General features: G+C 49.9%; 1 protein-coding gene and 1 long non-coding RNA gene across 9 annotated transcripts in view; one reads left to right on the top strand and one right to left on the bottom strand.

Moving 5' to 3' along the window:
* Nucleotides 1–23,840, bottom strand: part of SAMD11 (sterile alpha motif domain containing 11) — a 121,768-nt gene that overhangs the window by 57,751 nt on the left and 40,177 nt on the right. For 4 of the 8 annotated variants that reach the window (XM_039367174.1, XM_039367175.1, XM_039367172.1 and 1 more), the window contains exon 3: nt 7,557–7,648. In XM_039367174.1, the coding sequence (XP_039223108.1) occupies nt 7,557–7,628 (72 nt within the window). In that variant the 5' untranslated portion in view covers nt 7,629–7,648. Of the gene's footprint in view, nt 1–7,556; nt 7,649–8,586; nt 8,680–9,014; nt 9,159–9,700; nt 10,518–23,840 lie in introns of those variants that run through there. The other 4 variants (XM_039367168.1, XM_039367169.1, XM_039367173.1 and 1 more) reach the window with 4 other exon arrangements.
* Nucleotides 9,991–15,239, top strand: LOC120318961. Its single transcript, XR_005559629.1, has 3 exons — nt 9,991–10,127; nt 11,669–11,885; nt 14,396–15,239. It is a non-coding gene; the product is annotated as an uncharacterized LOC120318961 (long non-coding RNA).

The following is a 23,840-nucleotide window of genomic DNA, read 5'->3' as shown; positions in this document are numbered from 1 at the left end:
CAAAACTGGATGCTGCATTCCAGGTGTGGCCTTACTAAGGTTTTATAAAGCGGTTCTAATACTTGGCGTGACTTTGGTTTTGTGCCTCTGAATCCTTGGAGAACTATTTTAGCAACCTTTAAGCCACGCAACAGGTTAAATCACTGACTGCTTGAGATTTTCTGAACAGTGTCCCATTTCATCAACCACGAGTAATCCTTGCTTGCCATAGGTGAAGAGGTGAGCATCTCTGGAGCAAGCAAGCCTTGCTTGTGAGAATTATGCGTGCCTCTCCCCAATTTCCAGCAGGAACCAAACCTGGCTTAATCAAGGCTCCATTTTGAATTAGTGGCAAGTTACAGGGTTATCTAATTCTTCCGTCACAATTGCTCCTGATGCCTGTTACCTTAGCAACGGACCAGAAAGTCATCTTCAGAGTATCTCCCTTCTGGATACGTATCCAGATTTTGCATTTTTTTTATTTTTTTTTAAAGGAGATTGTGTTCAAAGTTAATCAGAAATGCCCAGTGTTGAAATCAACCATGATTCAGAATCTCTCACAATTGCCACAAACGTTTCGCTATTAAAAGTAAAACTCAGTTTTTAACTAAGCAAATATGCACCCAAATTCAAGCAACCACTTAACAACTGAGGCGAGAAAGGTCGTAAAATGGGGCAAAACTCGCTCAACAACATAAATTTTGGGCTCAAGTCAAGGACAGTCTATAGACTATTTAATCATAGGTGGTCAATAAGGACCCTTTTAGAACAAGCCAGCCAATTCACACACACAAAAAAAGGCCAAGAATGGGTGAGAAATTGTATTTCTGTCCAAAATAAAGAAATAAAACATTTCTGACATCTGCTGTGTAGTTAAGGGGCTTGCCAAGTTGGGAAACAGGAGAATACAATTTGCCCACTGCAGAATGAAGTAACAGAACCCAAAAAAAACAATTTGCAAAAAAACCCCACCCCTGCGTGCATGCATGCATGCATATACGAACATACTTTATAGTCCAAGACAACATCGGACAGATGGACATCCGAGCCTTGGCCGCTGGTGAATTCTTGACTAAGCACACACCAGAGATTGAACACAGCCAACCTTTCAGGTGTCCCATTGCAACACACACACACACAACATACACACACACACAGGTCCTCCAAAAGCGGCTGTCACCAATTAAAAACCTTCGTTTCTGGCCTGGAGCGCTGGAGACAGCCCCAGGCGGTTTTAATGACATCTCTTAAATAATTTTGACAGCAAAATTACTTATCTGCTCTCACCCTTACTCTGCCCTTGACACATTGCTAACAAGACAGGACACCCTCTCCTCCTGCTCTTCCTTCCCATGTATTAATTTATTTCCTTCCCCTCTCACCCCCCCCAAACGGTCCAAATGTTGGTTTGTTTTCAGCTGGGCAACCGGCAAGTGCCTGAGATCCATTTTTCCGATGGGCGATGGAATGGCTAGGAATTAAAGGAAAAAAAGGAAAACTGGCTCCATTTTTTTTAATCCAGGTAGTCCTCGACTTACAAGACCGTTTGAAGTTACAACACCCCTGGAGAAAGGGACTTATGACCGTTTTTCACACTTACGACCGTTGCAGCGTCCCTGGGGGTCATGTGATCAAAATTCAGACGCCTGGCAACTGACTTGTATTTGTGACGGTTGCCGTGTCCCGGGGTCACGTGATCCCCTTTTGCGACCTTCTGATAAGGAAATGGGGAAGCTGGATTCACTTAACAACCAGGTTACTAACATTAACAACTGCAGTGATTCATTTACCGACTGTGGCCGTAAAATGGGGCAAAATTCACTTAACGACGTTCTCACTCGGCAGCAGAAATTGTGGTTTTAAGCAGAGGACTGTCTGCATTCCGAATCCCAGGAGATATACATGCTGGCTCCTTGGACTATACTACAAACCATGATTGTTGGGTTGTTCTCCTAAGCCACACCCATGGTTGTCAGTAGATCGGGAGCCTACTAAACCAAAGTGAGCCAAGCCACTCTATTGCTTACGGGCCTAGCTTAGGATAGGTCCATGTTTTAATGGGAAAATAACAGAAGGGCTGACTTGGCAAACTAATAATAATAATAATAAACTTTATTGTCATTGTATGTGTATAGACAGTGTACACATACAACGAAATTTACGTGACACCCAAAGACCAGATCCCACACACATAATCCCCAAACACACTCCCACCCACCCCTAAAACCACCCAAACATCCACCCAACAGACCAAGTAATACTGTCCAACAGTTCACTGATGGTGGCCCTTTAGTTCATTATTGTTTGGTTGTTTTCTTTTACTTTGATTTAATCCAGATGATGAACTTGATATCATATTGCAAACTGACACAATAGGATCAAGAGAGCATATTAATAGGGTGCAAACTCTGCCCACTCCACATCCTTGCAAATGACAACGGTGCATGTGTATGTAGCTTGCTACTGGTAGCTATTTCTCCCACCAAATCATTACGGACAACAGGTTTTAAGGCAGACCAGCATGATTATCTCAGTACTGCAGACAGGGGGAGCCCAAGAGCAAATGTAATTCCTGATACAAATGCTGATTTCTCCAGCAGCTCTATTGTTCATTACTTGGGGGCATTTTTAATACTTGTAATAAACAGCGAATTGAGGGGGTCCTTGGTGCTCTCTGGGTTGGGTGGTTTTCTTGCAGACGTTTCATCACCAAACTAGGTAACAGCATCCGTGCTAGTAGGGAGTGGAATTACCTCTTCAGTGCTCTGATGATGTTGCCTAGATTGGGTCATTGCAAGAAAACAAGCAAGGTCAGAGAGCACCAAGGACCCCACAGTCATCCTCCTTCTCTCCTCCCACCACCCCACTCCTTTCTAGCACTGATGATGTTACCTAGTTGGGTCATGAAACGTCTGCAAGAAACCCAGCAAGCTCAGAGAGCACCAAGGACCCCATAATCCTCCTCCTCCACCACCTCCGCAAACCCCACTCCCTTCTCACACTGAGGATGTTACCTAGCTGGGTCATGAAACGTCTGCAAGAAAACCACCCAGCTCAGAGCTCACCAAAGGACCCCTTACGTCCACCCTAAGCTACAAAACACAAATATTCCCTTTTTATCAATAAGCAGTGACCTGAAACAGCTCAGAAGCGTCTCTGTTCCCCCTGCCTGGAAACCAAACGGACGGCGGCGCAATTATCCCTATTTTTCCAAGCCTTCCTCCCCCCCCTTCCTGGGAACTTACCAACCACCTGCAGTTTAGTACTTACACCCATTCCTGCGCCAAATAATACCGGCCGGGGGAGCACACCTCCCTCCAGGTGGCCCTGCTGCTGGACAGCTGCCCAAGTAGGGCCTTGTCCACACAGCCTGCTGACCCCTCACTGAATCAACAAGGGTTGACTCAGAATTCCCGAGGAACACACAAGCTATCCAGGGACAAACCTTGACCCAGCCTAGCAGGTTGGACAGCGCAAGGAGCAGTAATTCCAGAGGAGGTTGTGGGAACCGTGACTCTCTGCAGTGCCTGTTTAACAAGACAAAACTCCTGGTTGGTTTATCATTCAGCAAGTTGTGTGAACCTGGAACCACAACTTAATAAATGGGGGGGGGAGGGTGTTAAGCTGTTTGGCACACACACACCAGGCGCTGTTGTCATTTCAGCCGATCTTAAAGGAGCTGTTTTCCAGCTGTCAACAGGGCGGAGGTGGTTTAAACAAACACTAATCTGTCGGGGCGTCCAAGATCTAAACAAACCAACTTAAACAAACCTGCAAGCAGTCAAGATCTCCGACATACGGAAGCCAAGAGCTGATTCTTTTAGAGGGTGGCTCCATGTTTTAGGACGGGCATCTTGTGAGCAAAGCATTCGGCTGAATTTTGGCGTTGAACCACAGACAGTCCTCGACTTACAACGGTTTGTTTAGCGACGGTTCAAAGTTACAGCACGGTGACCGTTTTTCACCCTTACCGCCGCTGCAGCATTCCCCAGTCACGTGATCAAGTTGTTAAGTGAATCAAACGGTCGTTAAGCAAGTCTGGCTCGCCCCTCCCCCGCCCCACCGAATCGGTTTGCGGGAAGGTCTCAAATGGCAATTGCGCAAATCTGAGGGACGTGGCAATGATCCTAGACACGGGCCTGTCGCTGGTGCCCAATTTGTGATCGCATTTACTGCGACGGTCACAACTACGAGGACTGGCCGTAAGCCACTTTTCTCAGCGCCGTTGTGACTTTGAACAGTCGTGAAATCAATGGTGGTTAAGTCATGGATTACCTGTGTACCACACCATTAAAAACCTGCCTTCTGTTCTCGCGACGGAGACGCTAGCATTTTTAAAGATGCCAGAAGCAGAGGTTGGACGTTAAGCCTTCCTGACTGACCGTTTCGGAAAAATTCTCCTACAAAACCACCCAAGTGGTTAAAACAGTCAAAAACAGAAGGTTTCACCCAAAACGGAAGCGCCAATTAGTCCCGGCAATAGGCAGAAACAGTGGTTGTGTTCAAACTGAAACTGGGGGGGGGGTTGAAATAATCTATGGGAAAGTACCTTCCTACTTACACTCCTGGGCGTGCGTGTGCACACATGCTATGGAGCCAGCCCAGCCTAAAATTATACACTCATCTAGTCACCTATGACGAGTCAAGATTCAGCTCACCTTTCCTAAGGTGATTAATGGGGAGATATTTATAGATTGCTGGGTTAGTCCCGTAGGAAAGTTGTGATTATTCCTGTCGGGTCTGTCTGGGATTAAGAAGTACATGGAAAAAAAAATATATGGAATGTGACCCAGGGATGCTTATTTTAAAGGCGGGGAGGGTTTAGTGTGCATAAACGAGACAGGAAAGTCATCAGGCCTCACGTATTGCTGCATCAAGTTAGCCTTCGTTGCGTATACAACTGTTCAGGCTTTAGGGATAACGTGGCTGCTTTTAAGATCTTCCTGGCTAATAATTTAAACTAATTATCTCCATGGAAAACACCTTTCCAGCTCTCTGCCTAGGGAGCTGGGGTGGAACAAAAGTCCAAACGCTCCTGAGAAATGGAGGGCAAGCAAATCCTTGTAAGTTTCTCTTTTTAATTAGAGACGGCGCAGCTCTTCAGATCCTCCGTTTGATCTTCCCGCTTCAGAGCTATCGCTCCCAATTCTCATTTTCGAGGCGTGTTCATACACACCGCAGCTAATGAGGCACAACATGTCTCAATCCATGTCAGTGAGGTGTAATTTTGCCCCCACCCACCCCAGCCGTCACACCACGGTTACCTTTCTCTTCTAAGGTTTGCCCAAAACTTGTGACAACAGATTCACACAAATACACACTCATTGGATTTGTTTTTGGCGGAAGGGTGGTTTTAAAGTTAGAGACCTCTATAGCAGGGGTACCCAACCCCCGGACCGTGGGGCAGCGGCATGCCAGCAACCTGTCCACACAAACAAGCAAAGCTCCATCAGTGGGATGCAAGGAGCACACAAAACCACGCACTCTCCAGTCCGTGGAAAAACCTTTCTCCATGGCACCGGTCCCTGGTGCCCAAAAGTTTGGGGACTATGAAAAATGTGCCACTCACAGATATTCAGAATAACAGAGTTGGAAGGGACCTTGGAGGTCATCTAGTCCAACCCCATTTGGGCAGGAAACACTACACCATTCCAGACTAGTAGCTGTCCAGTCCCTTCTTAAAAGCCTCCAGCAATGGAGCAGCCACAACTTCTGATAAACAGATAAATGGTAAAAAGATAAAGGAATCCCTGCAGATTGTACTCCACTAAGCCAATCCATATTTTTCATGATATTTTGGGATACAATTTGAGGATCTGCTTACCCACTTACGGGCTTAATCCACGAATGTATAGGAGAAATACAGATACTTTAAAAAAAATATTACCATATAAGCACATGGATGGAAAAGCCGAACTCAAATTTTTGGGGTACATTTTAGCACCTACAATTCTTGGCTTATCAGCAAGTATATATGGTATATATTTGCTGGCCCTATCTGATCCACCTAACTAAAGCATAAAAATACCCATTGCAGATCCTTGTTAGGTTTACACAGCATGTGAATCCTCCTTTGCATCATCATGTTTTATTAACACACCATTGACTGCATCCACACATTTGACCAAGTCATAAATTTATCATCTGCAAGACTGGAGTCACACCGGATCTTAAAGGCACACACACAAAAGGCAAACATTTAGAACTGAATTGTACATTCAATCCGGGAACTTATTTTCAGCGTAGGCACTGCAGAGAATTCGCCTTCAGATATAAAAAGATCTACTGCTTAGCTACGGTATCTCCAAGCTTCCTCCAAGCATTTAATCTTGCTTCTTTCTAAAATCTGTTCCTCATTTCTTTTCCCAGATGTGCTTTAAAAATAAGCAACGCCAGACATCTGTTTTTTTTACCAGCCTTACAAGTGATGTACGCAATTCGAATCCCAGGGGGGTTTTCTCAAATGCCAAATTCTTCTCTCCCCCCCCCCCCGCCACAAAGACCAGCATCTGACTTTGACTGCAAGACCGATGATGCGAAACTGAATGGCAAAACTTGGTATGGATGCCCTCATCGGAAAGTGGTGAGGCCTGTCTGTAGCCACACACACAGAGAGACACACACACACTGCCATGCAATGCAAACCTTGCCATCTGCACACCGCACCTGACACCTGAGGGGCAGTCCATCAAACCCAATTCTCCCTCTGCCTCCATAGTTCCAAAATAGCAGCACATTCTTATGAAATCGTAAGAAGTCGATAAACGTTCGGCAGCATCAGCAGCCTTGCTTTTCCTTTCCAAACCTTTCTTCCCTAAAGCATCTCTGGTGGACCAGCAGATCTGAATTTTGTGAGGTTTCTGCTCAACACTGTTGCAAAATTTGTACGTGTCCAAAAACATGCAAAACTTGAAAAGGGGGGAAAAAACAACAACAACAAGAGAGGCAACAATAGTTTCCCCAGACAAAGATGCTTCCAATGCCTGTGTGGAAGGAGCTATTCTCAAATACATTCAACTGGATGGTTTTTAATATATATATGTAATATATAATCTGGAGAGCTTTAAAAAAGCAGCCAAAACATCTCCTTCCCCCAATTCTTCTAAGCAGTGGAGGTGATCTTCTGAAGATCAAGTTCTTCCTCACTGATCCCAAAGGCTTATTCCTCTGAGGGCAGCTAAGAAATAGGATGGATGGATGGATAAATTTTCCCAAATAAATAAATACATACATTTCCCCTCTCCCGTCCACTTCTTTTAAATCAGAACCGGTCCGCACAGCTGGAGGTTGAATGGCTGGCAAGCCAGCAAAACCGAAACCATTCTCCCTCTACTTCTACCCCCCTTCTCCCCCCTGGAAAAAATGGCCTTCCATAAAACCCAGTCCCAATTGCCAAAAAGGTTGGGGGGGGGGGCTCGCTGCATTAAATGACAGGCTTAATCCAGAAAAATAATAATAATAAATACCGAAGCAGCAAAAACATGGCATAAAGAGGAGAGGAAGAGAAAAAAAAAAACAATCTGGGTTCTTTTTGGAGGGAGGGGTTGAGGGTTTTTTTTTTTTCATGATCATCTTACCACTGGAGACGAAATTCGACACCCAGGGCAATCACAGATTGGTGGATGTACCTGTAAAATTCCTTTGGACATAAGCGTCTTCAAACTTTTTCCTGGGTGCAGGAAGAGAGGGGGGGAAAGGGGGGAGGGAAAGGGGCAGAGAAAGAGAAAGTGATTATTAGGCTGGTTTGGAGGAGAAGGCTTTGCACAAAAGATGCCAGCCCCACTTCACACACCCCCCTCCCAGACGCGGCCCCTCCAAGCCCCCCACTCGCTCCTTAATTGAACTCTCTCCCGGTGGAAATGATGAAAAGAAAGCGTGCCCCCCACCCTCATTAGCCCTTAACTAATCCTCTTAGGAAGAAAAAAGAAGAAAATAAAAAAAAAGCTTGGCCAGACTGAAAAGGTGACTAATGGGAAGGGGGGCTGGGAGGAGGGGCCGGGCTGCCTTCCCCCCTCCCTTCCCCCATTCAAGATGCAGTTTAGAAGGGCTACTATGTCCCCCCCCCAACGACCAACCGACCGCGAAGGCTGCGGAGGACGGAAGGGGAGAACAAGCTCCCCCCCCCCCAAGGCAGAGACGAGGTTGCGGACTGAGGCTTCATTAGAGTGGCGGGCCAGTGGTGGGGGGAGGCAGCCCCCTTCTTTCCCTTTCTCCCCCCCCGTTCTCCCTCCAGGCAATCAATAAACAAGGCGAGGTGTCAATCACCGCCAGCAAACGACCTTTCGCCGCTCTCGCCCCGTCTCTGCTCGCCGCATCCTGCTAATGATATGTCAAAGCCGCCTCTTCCGATTCCAGCCTCCCCCCCCCCCGCTCAGCGCTCACACGGAGACACACAGACACACACACACAGACACACAAATACAGGCAAACACACAAGAGCCAGCGGGAGAAAGACCAAAGTCCCAGCCAGCTTGATGGGGCGCCCACGCCACACATGCACCGCACCGCCTCCGGCTGTTTCCGCGGTTGCAACAGAGAGAAGCCAGCCGCAGCCGCGACGGGGGGGGGAGGGACGAGGGGGGGGGAGACCCCAGCCCTGCCGCCCACCTGTCTCCGTGGGGTTTCCCCTCTCTCCTTTCGGTTTGGCACCCGAGGGAGAGCGATCCCCGAGGCGGCTTGCCATCCAAGCGTGCGTAATTACGCAAGCAACACAAGCAGGACCCACTCCAGGGGTGTGGGGGGGTAGAAGTGGGGGGCTAAGCGGCTCCTTTCCCTCCCCCCCCGCAGCAGGGCTCCGGCTCCGAGCCGCCCCCTCCCCGGGAACCGGGGGCGGACAGCGGCAGCCGGGCGTAAGGAAGCCGGGGCGGGGATGGGGGCGCCTTAGGGCAGGCTGGCTGGCCAAGCGGCTTAGACGTAAACAACAGCTGGGCAGCCTCCTCTGCCAGCGGTGCCCGAAGTCCGGGGCGCAAAGCGAGCCGCGCGTTTCCGGAGCCCCGCAGTCCCCCCCCCCGCCGAGCAGCCCGTCCGCCACCCACCCGCTTCCAGGCGCCAAAGCAGCCGCCGCCGCCGCCGCCGCCGTCTCGGAGCGTTCCGGCCTCAGAAGGTCGCCGCGGCTCCATTTGCAGCAAGCGAGGGCTGCGCTCCGCGCCAGGCGGCCGGGGGCTGGAAGTGAACGAGCGGCTCCAGCCTCCGCCTGCCTCCCCCGGCGAACGGGAGGAAGGCTCCTTCCCCTCCCCTCCCCTCCTCCCCCGCCCGCTCCTCTCTGCCCGCCCCGAGCTGGGGACGCACCGCCGAAGTCTCTCGCGCCTCTGCGCAACTTTCCCAACCACGCGGGGAACTCCGACGCGCACTCCCGCTCCCCCCCCCCACGCCCACGCCGCCGGGCGCTCCCCGCGTGCACGCGCCCCGGGTCCCCACCGGGGGGCGAGGAGGGCGAGGGAGCCTCCGAACCTCCCCCTCCCTCGCCCGCCTCCGCCCAACCAAGGGTGCGCATTGCAATCCAAGACTCCCAGTGTCTCCCCCCCCCATAGAACCCACATTGGGGTGTCAAAGGGACCCCTCCGAGTAGGGGTTCCCCGGTTAAAACCCAGTCCCCGAGTCCACAGCCCCGACTGAACGGCCTGCAGCAGCAAGGGGCGAGAGTGCCTCTGCCCAGGGGCAGAGCGCCGGCCAGCCTCGCCCACCCTCCTCGGGCCGGACCGGGCGCCGCCGCCGCCGCTACCTTTGTGCCGGATGCTCCGCTTCCAGTCCTTGGCCGTCTCCCGGCCGCTGACGAACTGGAATTCGTTGGGGGTGAGCCACTCGCCCCGGTAGCGGATGGAGGGCCCCTTGCTGCCCTGGCAGAGTTTGCGCACGTAGAGCAGCGCCCGGTTGTCGCCGCACTCCACCTCCAGGCACGGCTCGCCCCTCTCGAAGAAGGGCTGGAAGTCCGGCGCGGCGGCGGCGGCGGCGGAGGCGGAGGAGAAGCGCTCCAGCAGCAGCTCCTCGGGCGGCGGGGGCGGCGGGGGCACGGCGGCGGCGTGGAACTCCAAGTAGGCGCGCTGCTGGTGGGCGACGACGGCGGCGGCGAAGAGCTGCCCGTACGCCGGCGGCGGGTGCGGGGTCACCGCCGGGATGGCGGCGGCGGCGGCGGCCGCTAAGGGCACCAGGTAGTCCGGCAGCGCCTCCATGGGCGGGTGGAAGGCGGCCAGCGCCAGCTCCTCGCGGTCCGGGCGCTCCCTTTTGATGGCCGGCATGCTGGCGGCGGCGGCCTCTCCTGCTTCCCAAGCGGCGGCTAGCGCGCTCGGAAGCAGCGGCGGCAGCAGCAGCAGCCGCCGCCAGCAAGCGCAGAGGAGGAGGAGGAGGAGAGGCGGCGGCGGCGGCAGCTACACCTTGCAGGCGCCGCCGGAGGAGGAGGAGGCGGCGGCAGAGGCGGCGGCGGCAGCCACGGGGCGCCGGACTCCCGCAGCCAGCGCCGGCAGCCTAATCCGCCCGAGCGGAGCTCCGCGCGCCGGCTGGAGCGCGGCCCCTCCGGCGGCAGGCTTGACATTTCGGCCAGCGAGGGGGCGCCGCCGCCGCCGCCGCAGACATCGCGGCCGCCAAAGGGTTATTGATCTCCCTTCCCCCCCCCCCCATACACGCCGCCGCCGCCGCCGGCCGGAGATCCTCCCCCCGCCCCGAGCTTGACCTGCTGGCCGGCCGCTTTCTCCATGCAAGATCAGGGCTGGCTTTCTTCTCTCCCCCCGCCCCCGAAAAAGCAGCCTCCCGCCGGATCTACGCGTGCCTTTTCAACTTCCCCCCCCCCAGCCGCTGCGCTTTTCTGCCCCGCCCCCCCCCCCGCCGCCAAACTTCAAAACCTGCCCGACGTCCCGGCGTGAACTTGGAAGCGCCCGGATATCTCGCCGCCTCTTTTTGCAACTTCCCCGGGGTCCAAATTCCGCGCGCCGCTTTTTCTCTTTGCGCACCCCCTCCTAAGGCCCCCCCCGAAAGGCAGCCCTGCTGACTGGTGGCTGACTAAAACCAGGCTGGCGATGCCAAGCGGATTCGGATAGATGCCCTCGCTGGGGCCCCAAGGACGGAGGGCCCCAAGGAAGGGGGCCAAGTAAAGGATGGAGTTGGGGGAGGGGGTGGTATGGGCTAAGCTTCCTTCCCCACATGGGTGAAAAGACGGGGGTATCTCGCCTCTAAAACGGGGGAGGGGGTCTACCACTGACCCATTTCACAGAGATGGGGACTGGAAGGGGGGGGAAGCAGTTTTGGAATGGGGTCGGGGGGGGGGGTGGAGTGGGGCATGGGGCCTAACAACATAGTCACTCTGCAGCCTGGCCCCTGAACTTTCCACACACACACCCCCAAGTCTGTTTCAAGGAAGAGGAAGACCGTGCTAACGTGTTTGCAAACCACGATTTATGGGTTAACGTGTTCTACGGAGCTGCCAAATTATGACTTGTTCAGTAAAGGCCGATCATGCAAACTCTGCTCTTAAAATTTATATCCCCCCGCTTTACGCTTTGCCTTCCGAGTCAGCCAGCAGTACAACGGAAACAAAATTATGGCAAACAACACCTGAAAACCACAATTTATACCCATCTCACGTGGGAATAGGCAGGACGCGGGACCAGAATTAGCGACGGGTTGTTAAGTGAAGCAGTCACTAAGCAAAACTGCAACGGTGCTTACGATCCGACTTCAGCTTTTCTTTGCTTTGCAGACCTGCAGCGGCCGTAAGCGCAAGGATGGCCACTGATGTCCCTTTCCCATCACCATCGTGACTGCAAACGGTCATTGTGCAAGGCAGTTGCTAAGTGAGGACTATGTGGGAAACACAGTCTTGTTTCTTATCCTGACTCCATACGTGCCTAGCCCAAACAACCACTTTATTGTCTGGATTGCATTCTCTCTTCCATGAAACAATTGCCATGTGTTTGGTAAGCTTCAGATTGCGCTGTCCTACATCCAGGTCCTAAAACAGGGGTTTTCAAACTTTTATGACTGGTGGACTTCAACTCCCAGAATTCCTCAGCCAGGCATGTTGGCTAGGGAATTCTGGGAGTTGAAGTCCACCCATCTTAAAGTCGCCAAGGTTGGGAAACATTGCTTTAGAGTAGGGGGTCTTCAAACTTGGCCTTTTGATGACTTGTGGACTTCAACTCCCAGAATTCCTCAGCCAACATGCACACTGGCTGAGGAATTCTGGGAGTTGAAGTCCACAAGTCATCAAAGGGCCAAGTTTGAAGACCCTTGGTCCTAAAACATCTGGCCTGGGTCACTACGTCCCCTGATCTGCAGTTGGTACCCAATCCAGATGTTCTGACATGAAAAACAGCCGGATAAATTATCAACCCATAATCAGTGCATGAAAAAGGAAACGGAAGACCCACACCCTGCCTTTGGGGTTAACTCCCCAATTAAGAAGCAAGGAGCTGATTTTAGCTTTGGGCTCATAACCCCAGGATGGGGCGGAGGCGAAGGACTTTGGCGAAATAGATTTTAATTGCCAGCCTTGTGGCTTCCATAAAAAAAAAATGGGGGGTAGGTTTTAACATCTCACATTCGTACACCTCCTAGCTGGCTTGCCAAAAATGTCCAAGAGAAAAGAAAGGACACAGGTAGTCCTCGACATACGACCACAATGGAGCCCAAAATTTCCTCCACTAAGCAAGGCTGTTGCTGAGTGAGTTTTGCTCCACTTTATGACCTTTTTGCCACCAAGCAAACTGTGTCTCCCCAGTGAAGGTGGAAAAACATCTATCTCTCCCTCCTTCTCTCTGCCTCCGTCTCCCTCTCTTTCTTTTTTTCTATCTCTTCCTCTCTCTCATTCTCCTCCTCATCCTCTCTCCCTCCTCCCTCTCCCTCCCTCTCTCTCATTCTATATCTCTTCCTCTCTCATTCTCTCCCCCTCCCTCTCATTCTCTCTCCCTTTCATTCTCTCTCCCTGCTCCCTCTCCCTTCCTCCCTCTCTCTCTCCCTACTTCTCCCTCTCCCTCTCTCATTCTATAGCTCTTCCTCTCATTGTCTCTCCCTCTCATTCTCCCCCTCTTTTTCTCTCTCCTTTTCTCTCATTGTCTTTCCCTCCTCCCTCTCCCTCATTCCCTCCCTCTCTCTCATTCTCTCCCTCTTTCTCTCTCCCTTCCTCCTCCCTCTCCCTCTTCCTTCCTCTCTCTCTCTCTCTCTCTCTCTCTCTCTCTCAGAATAAGTGTTGTAAAACCAGTTTTTCAAAATCCGTCTTGCTTCTGTTCAAACACCACCTGCGTCAGGAGAGCACAGCAAACACGGGAGACAGTCTTTAAAATCTTTGAGTCAGAGAAAGTCCCTTCCAGTCACGCTCTCCAAGGGCTCCACCTCATGTCCAGAAACAGCCTTTAATGTTATCCATGTATTTATTCAGTTTACAGACGTCTCTCTCTGCCTCTTGAGCTCAGTAGGGATTTCACATTCAGCCCCATTCACAGCCCACCGACGGGTCTTAGAAAGTTGTCCAGAGTTCCAGTACTCAACACCTGAAGAAGCAAACTCTTATAAATCATTGTAGAGGTAGTCCTCAGCTTACAACAGTCCATTTAGTGACCATTCAAAGCTACAACAGCATTGAAAAAAGTGAGTGATGACCGTTTTTCACACTTACGACCGTGGCCGCATCCCCAGGGCCACGTGACCAAAATTTGGAAGCTTGGCGACAGAAATTTGGGGCGTCAGTTGAGGACCACCCTTGATCGACAGGGAGGTGGAGTTGATCGGCTTTTCTGCTGGGCTGTTTTATTTTTTTGCAAACCCTCCGGAGTCACCGTGAGCGAGTTGGGCGGCCCTACAAAATTCCCTTAAGAAAAATTAAAAAAAAAAAAACTGAAATGATTGACGGAGCAGCGCCACAAGACGGGCCCGTTTCCCTTGGCAGCTTCTAAGGCTGCGGGCGGGCGGGAGTCCCTCGGAGACTTCAGAAGGCATCCAGCTGTTGCAGAAACAGCCTCCACAGCTGGGTTTCCTTTTGTTCTGAGCGGTGCGGTGGAGACGCAGACCCGTGAAGGCTGAAGATTCAAAGCCCCCGGGCCGGCGGGCGGGGCGGACGAGAGAGGTCATACTTGCCTACAGCCAGATTGCTTCATTAGAGGAGACACACTGACAGCAGACGGCACAAGAGAGGCAGCCAGGCCTTTGTGGGGTTCCTGAGGGGAGTGGGGGGGGGGAGACAGGGAGAAGGAAGGGTCCAGACAAGGAGGGGCCTTCCTTTCCTTTTTCTAAGGAGAACTGGGGGAAAAAGGCCGCTTTAATCCACTGGATTAATGGCAGAACCATCTTCTCTCTCCAAAATTGCAAATGCGAGAAAGTTTGTGCTCCGCCGGATTTGGTGGGAATCCTTGATGATCTGATGAGAGCCGCGCAGGAGGAGTTCTGTTTGTTTATTCGGGTCTTATTTCTTGCTTTTAATGTTATTCCCCAGGCAAAGGATTAATTGAAGTAAACTGTTGCCACAGCAACCCTACAAATACAAGGCTTTAATCAGACGAAACTCGGGACGGGATCAGAAGGGAGACGGGAAGACCGCAAAGCAAAGCAAAAGAAACAAAAAACAAATCCGGGCTGGGCAAAGCAAGTAGAAGCTGATTCCCAGTGTCAATCATATTGCAGAATGTCCCAAAGTTGCTTTTTTCAACTGGACTTTCTTGTTTTTCCTTTGAAGACGTTTCGCTTCTCCTCCAAAGAGCTTCTTCAGCTCTGACTAGATGGTGGGGAAATGGAAGGCTTTATCCTCCTTGCAGACAGCTGGTCATTTGCATCCTTTAAGAGAGTCGTTGAGGCCACTTGGAGGCTTGTCTGCGTCCTCAAGATCACCTGAGTGGGTGCAAATGGATGTGGAGCCTTCTTGGCATCAGGGTGTTTTTCTGCCCTGGGTCCCTCCCCTGTTGAAGACGGGCACAGGATGATGGGGATGCGTCGGTCTTGTCTGCCTCTCCAACTGAAGCACAAAATGGTTCCTGGGGTCTGCCATGTTTTCTGGAAGTCCGTTCACACTCCCGCACCTTTTGGAGGGTGTTCATCATCCAAAGTGCATGGCTTAAATGACCCGGATGATTGAGAATCTCCACGGACATATTGCAGACCACTGAATCTGTCGGTTTGGAACAGCAAGCCCGTCCCATTCCGACGACGGAATCTGAAGCAACCAACCCTTTGGAAAAAGCAGTGTTGCCTGCAGGCACAACCTGAGTCATTGGCACTGTCGGCCACCACCAGATGAGATAATTCTACTTTATTATAAAGCTACACTGAGAGAATTTTATAAATCTGAAAGTACAAAACTTGCACTGTGTCTTTTAGAGTCTTGGATTCCTTTCCGAGTTTCTCTACCTCAGGGGTCTTCAAACGTGGCCCTTTGATGACTTGTGGACTTCAACTCCCAGAATTCCTCAGCCAGGAGTTGAAGTCCACAAGTCATAAAAAGGCCGAGTTTGAAGACCCCTGCTCTACCTGTTATACAGCCCTAGGCTATGGACTCACTTTTCTGACCACCCTTGCCAGCAAAGTCAATGGGGAAGCCAGATCCGCTTAACGACAGAGTGGGTGTGACTCACTTCACAACCGCCTTGTTTAGCAACGGAAATTTTGGTCTCCCAAATCTCCAAATTTTGATCCAGTTGTGTTTGTAAGTTGAGGACGTTATAGCAAGCAGGAGGTACTCCCATTTCAGGGCCAACACAGAATGAGTTATTTAAACTGATACAACTTTTGCACACACACACAAAAAAGAGAAAAATGGGATGGGATGGGATGGGATGGGATGGAATGGAATGGAATGGAATGGAATAGAATAGAATAGAATAGAATAGAATAGAATAGAGAAAAGGAACAGAACAGAACAGACTAGAACAGAACAGAACAGAATAGAATAGAGAAAAGGAACAGAACAGACTAGAACAGAATAGAATAGAAACGTTACTATCACTTTAAATGTACAGTAATCAGCATATATTAAAATCAGCTCTCAAAACCTAACCATTATGCATATACCCACAGACACACACATATACGACACAGAGAAACATCACAGTCTACTTCGAGTGTGTACATAGGCACGGCAGAAGAAAAGAATCCCGCGAATTTAGAAAAAAGGCTTCAACCACGCAGGAATCATCTATTCCAGGGGTGTCAAACTCAATTTCACTGAGTGCTGCATCAGCATTGCGGCTGCCCTCGGAGGGCCAGGTGGGTGTGGGCAGGGTGGGTGCGGCCCACTGGGTGGGCGTGGATGGAGTGGGTGTGGCCTACTGGGTGGGCGTGGCTAGCTCTATATCATTCGCGTCAAGGGCGCCTGTGGGGGCCTGGGCAGGAGTGGGACAGATCTGAGGGTCTCTGGCAGAAGGGGGGTGGGACCAGGGCAAGCGCCAAGGCATGGTCCATTTCTTCATTCCTCACAAAGGGGGACCCCTCCCCAGCATGCACCCAGGGGGCAGGGGCGACACAGCAGGGGCCGGTTCCTCGTTGTTTCCAGACGGCCTTGTGGAGCTAAAGACTGAATGCGTTTCAGCATAGATGGCCACCACAAAATTGTACATTGGCTCCCGGCGGGCCAGGGCCAGGGCCAAGGCAGCGGGGGCCGTTCCCTCACTGTTTCCAGGATGGCTTCGCGGGCGGGCCTTGTGTTTGACATGTTTGATCTATTTCAATAAATTATCTATGAAAAAAATAAGTGGGTGACCAAGAGACCCCCCCCCCTCTGCTTTAGGAATGTGTGTGTGTGACCTGGGCAAGTTCCATATTCTTTCCTCGGCTCGGCGGGTCCGTTCTGACCAGCCATCCCGCAGGGCCCATTCACAGACAGACAGGCCTGCCATTCATCAATAGCAAAGCATAAGTCTCCGATGACAGGCCTGGGCGGCGGGGGGGGGGGGGGAAATCACACCCACGTGCAAGCAGCCGAGTGCTGGGACTGTGCAGCAGACTAGAGGAACCGCCGTCTCGGTTGCACCAGGCTGAGTCTGCCCATCAGTCAAAGCGGACGTGCATTAAGAGCTTCTTGGCAGCCAGGGCAAAGGAGCAGCTGATCTAAAATACAAGCTAATTTTTTTTTAAAAAAAAGAACTATTAATAATAATAATCTCTATTGGGATTTCCCCCCATCGCTTTTGCCTTTGTTCAAAGGGAGAAATTCTGCGAAAGAGATGACCTGACATCTGGGATATAAGAAATTATGGTTGTTTATTAAATGTAACCTATCTATGTGTCTGAAATGGTGTAGGGTTTCCTGCCTGAGCAGGGGGTTGGACTAGAAGACCTCCAAGGTCCCTTCCAACTCAACTACTCTACTCTACTCTACTCTATTTTCTATTCTGAATTCTATTCTATTCTATTCTGAATTCTATTCTATTCTATTCTGAATTCTATTCTGAATTCTGTTCTGTTCTGTTCTGTTCTATTCTATTCTATTCTTCATTCTGGAATCTCTGTTATTAAGCGATGCGGTCATAAAATAGGGCATCGCATGACTGCATTGTTTAGTGGCGGCAATCCCTCGCTTCCGGCTGCCATTGCAACCCCTTCTGGTTGACATTACCCCACGCTCAGCACTGGTTGTAACTTTGGACAGTTGCTGAACAAAGCGGTCATAACTTGAGGACTCCCTGAACCTCCTCTGCAAAGGGCAATTCCGAAGCTGATCATTTGAAAAAAACATCCCCGGCGGACTCAATAATGCGGCGCGTATCTTGCTGAAGGCCAAAAACGAGGTGATATTTTATCCCCTCCCAAATTTTGTATGTCTCCAGCTTATTCTCCTTCTTCAAAACATGAGCCTCTTTACATCTTGATGGCAGCGGCTTCCTCAGCCATTCTTAATAATCCCGGTTACGACCGTATTTATCATTTCTATGGTGACACTCAATAGCACGGTTGCAGGACAAAAAAAATAAATAAAAAGTTTCACCTTGCTCCGGGCATCAAACCACCTGCTTGTCGAAAGAGAAAATTGCAAACGGACTTCCTTTTGATCACCAGATTGCTGACAAGCACTTCGGCCGTCCCCAAAGCTGGCGCCCAGGTCAAACCTGACACGCATACCGGAATGGCGAGAGGATGGTCTGTTTACACTTGGCCTTACAATTCCACCACCCTGCCCGTGACCCAGTGTGCCTTCTTCTGCAAAGAAACTAGGTTCAAAGGGAAGGGTTTGGGGACGACACGACAGCAGTCTTCCAATATTTGAGGGGCTGTCACAGAGAAAAAGGGGGGGGGTCACACTATTTTCCAAAGCAGGACAAGAAATAATGTCTGGAAGTCCCAAAGATGCTTCCCCCCCCCCAAGAGGCAAATGGACTTTCTTGTTTGTCTTTGAAGACGTGTCCTTCTCCTCCAAGGTCTGTGCATCAGAGCTGAAGAAGCTTCTTGAGATGAGAAGCGACACGTCTTCAAAGACAAACAAGAAAGTCCATTTGCCTCGCGAAAAATCACCAGGTAAATAAATGACTGAGAATCTCCATAGGCATTTAGCTCCTGGCTGGAAGATTATTATTGTTGTTGTTGTTGTTATTTCCTGACCCTGGGAACAATTAATGGAACGGTTTGCCTTCTGGAGTTGTGGGTCAAAAATAGATTGTACAGTCATTGGACTGGGATGGTATAAGGTCTCCTGCCTTGAGTAGGGAGCTGGACTAGAAGACCTCTAAGGTCCCGTCCCTGCCCTCGGATTCTATGTTCTACATTCTGGGTTGCATCACAGAAGCTGGCATATTGATAATAACAACAACAATAACAATAATAATAATAATAATAATAATAATAATAATAATAATAATGTTGGAAGGGACCTTGGAGGTCATCTGGTCCAACCCCCTGCTCAGGCAGGAAACCCTGCACCATTTCAGACAAATGGCTCCCCAGTCTCTTCTTTAAAACTTCCAGTGCTGGCGCATTCACAACTTCTGGAGGTAGGTTGTTCCACTGGTTCATTGTTCTCACTGTGAGGAAGTTTCTCCTTAGTTCCAGATTACTTCTCTCCTTGATTGGTTTCCATCCCTTGCTTCTTGTCCTGCCTTCTCGTGCTTTGGAAAATAGCTTGACTCCCTCTTCTTTGGGGCAGCCCCTGAGATATTGGAAGACTGCTATCATGTCCCCCCTGGTCCTTCTCTTCATTAAACTAGACATACCCAATTCCAGCAGCCGTTCCTCATATGGTGTCGAGATCAAGTCCACCCTGGGCACCATTGTTTTTTTTTTTTCCCCCATGCATGGACTTACGACAGTAATTCCAACTCAATTCCAATCGTAAACCGAGGACTGACTGTAAAACCTTGTTGATGTGTTGTGTTGTGATGCCCTCCTATCTCATCCTTTTTTTTTTTTTAAACAGGAGAGAAATGAACTCTGCCGGAAACAAGTATATAAGTGCTCAAAAACCGCTTTACAACCGAATCACTTCTTCAAACAGCTGCTAATTTGGCTCTCACTCCCCTAGATGTCTACGAATCCAAGAAAAAAAGCCATTAATTTTTAAAAAGAGGGCCGAAGAAACGGCCTCTCCCTCCTTCAGCAAGACGCCCTGTCTCCAAAACACGCCAGCCAGCCCATCTCTCGGAAGGAGAATTGTGCTGAAAGACTACTGGCCATAATATTCTCGTAGAATCCATTTTCTAGAAGACAGCATTAAAAGGATTCCTGCGGAACCATTTTAAAAATCTTCAAACAATAAATAATAAAAAAAGAGCCACCGACTGGGGTCAGGCCAAAACGCAAGCAGCCTGGGTTCGAATTCTTACGTTGCCCAAACCCAAGCTGCGGGTCGAGGTACATAAAGAGAGGCTGTGGTTTGGGCTTTGCAGACCCTCAGAAAGGCACCCGCTGCCCCTGTCACAATCGCCACAATCCACACCTGGAGCAAAACACCCCCAAACATCCAATAATTATTTTATTACAGAATAGCAGAGTTGGGAGGGACCTTGGAGGTCATCTAGTCCAACCCCCTGCCCAGGCAGGAAACCCTACACCATTTCAGACAAATGGCTGTCCAGTCTCTTCTTAAAAACTTCCAGTGTTGGAGCATTCACCGCTCCTGGAGGCAGGTTGTTCCACTGGTTAATTGTTCTAACTGTCAGGAAGTTTCTCCTTAGTTCCAGGTTGCTTCTCTCCTTGATTAGTTTCCCTCCGTTGCTTCTTGTCCTGCCTTCAGGTGCTTTGGAGAACAGCTTGACTCCCTCTTCTTTGGGGCAGCCCCTGAGAGATTGGAACACTGCTATCATATCCCCCCTCGTCCTTCTCTTCATTAAACTAGACATGCCCAATTCCAGCAACCGTTCCTTATATGTTTTAGCCTCCAGTTCCCTAATCATCTTTGTTGCTCTTCTCTGCACTCTTTCTAGAGTCTCAATATCTTTTTTATAATACGCTGGACCAAAACTGGAGGCGGTAAGATCAAGTGTGGCCTTACGGAGGCATTCTTTCTTTCCAAAGTCAGAACGGGGAACTTTGCAGCACTGGTGTCCTTCATGTGCGCCCAGCCTGTTGATTATTTTTTTTTCCCTTCGCCTCCCACCTCCCCTACACACACACCCCAGTTTCCACTTCATACCAACCTGCCCACCCCATCCCGCTGCAATCCTCCCCCCCCCCCAGCAGCTGCAATGGATCCTTCGGATGTAATTAACAAGCAGCCTGAGTCCTTTTGGGACACATTTAGAGCCAAGATCGGATGGGAAAATAAATGTCTTTGGGAGTTTCAGAGACATTAGCAGCGGCGCAGACAGAGGAGAGCAGCGAGCGGAAAAGAAATATAGCTCGCCGAAAGGGAGAAGGGTATTTACGTCTAGCCCACCCCTCCTGGCATGTTGGAGAAGAAAAAAAAGCAGGAAATTAAGAGCAAAAAAGCTTCGTTTCCCAACTACATCAAGTACAGAAAGTGAAAAAGCACCAGGCATCATATATAGGCAGTCCTTGACTTACGACGACAACAACAACAACAAAACAACAACAACAACAATAATAATAATAATAATATCATCATCATCATCCTTGGTAAGGACTCAATAGGTAGACAAAAATGCCAAATCCACTCTGAACATCTGGCTGATTGTTTGATGATCCTCAATAATAATAATAATAATAATAATAATGATGATGATAAAACAGAACAGAATAGAATAGAATAGAGAACAGAACAGAATAGAAGGAATGAAGAATAGAATAGAATAGAATAGAATAGAATAGAATGACAGAGTTGGAAGGGACTTTAGAGGTCATCTACTCCAACCCCCCCCCCTCAGACAGGAAACCCTATACCATTTCAGACAAACAGCTGCCCAGTCTCTTCTTAAAAACTTTCAGTGTTGGAGCACTCACAGCTTCTGGAGGCAGGCTGTTCTACGGGTTATTTGTTCTCGCTGCCGGGAAATTTCAATTAGTATCAGAAAGTCCGTCGCTAAATGAGGCAATGGTTAGGTGGGTCGTGCCTGACTTTATGACCTTTTTTGCCATGTTGTTAAGTGAATCAGGTGGTCAGTGGAAAAGTCACCAAGGGTGATCACGTGACCGGCAGGACATTTTAAATACATGCCAATTAGCAAGTGCCCACATTTGGATGGGGGGGCACTTCTATGCATTAGTCCCTTCGCAACTTGGACTGTCGCTATATAAATGATTGTTAAGTCAAGATCTACCCATTCCTTTATTCATTGCTCAGGCCACAAGCGGGCTCTCTGGCAGACCAGGAGCGGTGGAGACCCATCCATCTTCAGACCTGGAAACTCACGCAGGACACCCACATATTTATACATACTCCATGTTGCAAGGAGTTAGGAATATCAGGAGCAGAATAAAAATAAACACACAGTTGCCAAGAAGTCCTAACTTTGGGGTGCTTTTTTTTGTAAATATTGTGCTGTTGCAACTTCCCAAAATACTGTCAATTGGTTGAGTTGGGTAGTTATAGAAACTGAATGAATGAATGAACGAACGAAAGAAAGAAAGAAAGAAAGAAAGAAAGAAAGAAAGAAAGAAAGAAAGAGCGAGCTTCAGGCTGACAGCCAGTTGTCTGGACTTTTTCAGTCCTAGGACAAGCAGACATGTTACCCAAGTGCCCATTCTTTTCTCTCCCGCCCCTCATTGTGCTTTATCTGTTGAATGCCTGTCTGCGGAGGAATGAATTCAGGAAGAGGGAAAGCAGAAAATCTACTTCACTTAGCTGGAGCATCCTTAATTCTTGAATGAAGCAAGTAAAAAAAACATCTCTCTCTCTCTCTCTCTCTCTCTCTCTCTCTCTTCCTCCTCCTCCTCCTCCCCCCACCCCCTCCCCCAACCTGTTGAATGCCTGCCCCACAGGAAGGAAAGAAGATAAGATTGGCAAACTTTATCTGGGAGAGAGAGAGCTAAATTTCAGAAAAGTCTTGTTTCCCGAGTTTAACCCCTCTGTCGGCACAATTCGGCGACCTCTGCAGAAGGGGGCATAACACCGTCTCAGTCACCCAGAATCAAAGGCACCAGGGCTGAGCTTAACCCAGTTAGCCCCCCCCCCCCCGAGACAGACAGCCCCACACTTTCTTCCTGACCCAGTGAACAATCTGGGGGCACCAAGGATGCAGCTTTGATGCAGAAAACAGGAAGAGACCCAGCTGCGAAGGCCTTTGCTGCTCCAGATGCCCCCTCGTGTGGGTTGCCTGCCTGCCTGCCCCCCCCCCTCCTGGCTGTTGGCAGCAGACCCAGAATTGCAGCACCGCCACCAGAGCAGGAAGAGAGGTAATAAATAAAACCCAGCAAGAGCAGCAGACACCAATGAGGAGGCTTTTGCCTCTGGTTCTCCTCCCGGCTGCCTCTCCCCGTCCAGGAGCCTGGAGCTGGCTGGGCCCTGGAAGGCGAGAAGGAAGCCGGAAAAGAAGCAGAGGGAGGGAAGGAGATCCAGAAAGGCAAGGGAAGAAGGAAGGGAAGGAGGGAGGGAGGGAGGAAAGGGCAGAGAGAGGGAGACAATGAAAGGAAAGAGAAAAAAGGAGGGAAGGAGGGAGAGAAGGAAGGAAGGAAGAAAGAAAGAGAGAGAGAGAGAGAAAGAAAGGAAGGAAGGAAGGAAAGAAAGAGAGAAAGAAAAAAGAAAGAAAAACACAGAAAGAAAGAAAGAAAGAAAGAAAGAAAGAAAGAAAGAAAGAAAGAAAGGGGAGATGGGGAAGGAAGGAAGGAAAGAAAGACAAACAGAAAGAGAAAGAAAGAAAGAAAGAAAGAAAGAAAGAAAGAAAGAAAGAAAGAAAGAAAGAAGGGGGAGAGAGGAAGGAAGGAAGGAGGGAGGGAGGGAAGGAAGGAAGGAAGGAAGGAAGGAAGGAAGGAAGGAAGGAAGGGAAAGAAAGAGGGGAGGGGGAAAGGAAGGAAGACACCAAAGTCAATCCCTAGACCCTCCTCGCCCTCTTTATTCCTCCCTAAATGCATCTGGACCTTCTGCCTTGTAAACCCATCCAAGGGTTCAGGAGACCCGCAAATCCCAACATGCCAGTATATACAACAAACTCTGGTTAGAGTTAGACTTCCTTTGTTTTATCCGCAGCTACAACACAATACATCCAGTGCAAAAGTCTGGTTCCCAGCAGAAAGTAAATCCACCAAGCTGGGTCCAGGTCCAACCTTCACTGCTACTTAAAAACGGCATATTTTGGGGGGGGGGGGAAGATTTCACAGTTCTGGGGATTTACCAAGAAGCTCCCACTTCCCCCAACTGCCAGCTTCAGACGATGCAGATAATTTACGATTAGATGGGAGATTATCTCCATCCTCCATCGATAACGGGGGTTTATGAGACGGGTGAAACCCGACAGACCGGTTGGGGGTCGCGGCATTAAAAAGGTTGAGAACCACTGGTCTAAGCCGATCCTCTGTTTTTCGAATCCTTCACTGTCTCATCGGAGGATTTAGATCGGCTCTGCCGG

Source organism: Crotalus tigris, unplaced genomic scaffold (genome assembly GCF_016545835.1).
Source record: "Crotalus tigris isolate CLP2741 ecotype Arizona unplaced genomic scaffold, ASM1654583v1 scf7180000020588.15403103151:6194809, whole genome shotgun sequence".
In the NCBI taxonomy this organism is placed as follows: Eukaryota; Metazoa; Chordata; class Lepidosauria; order Squamata; family Viperidae; genus Crotalus; species Crotalus tigris.
This window is presented reverse-complemented; position numbering and strand designations above follow the sequence as displayed.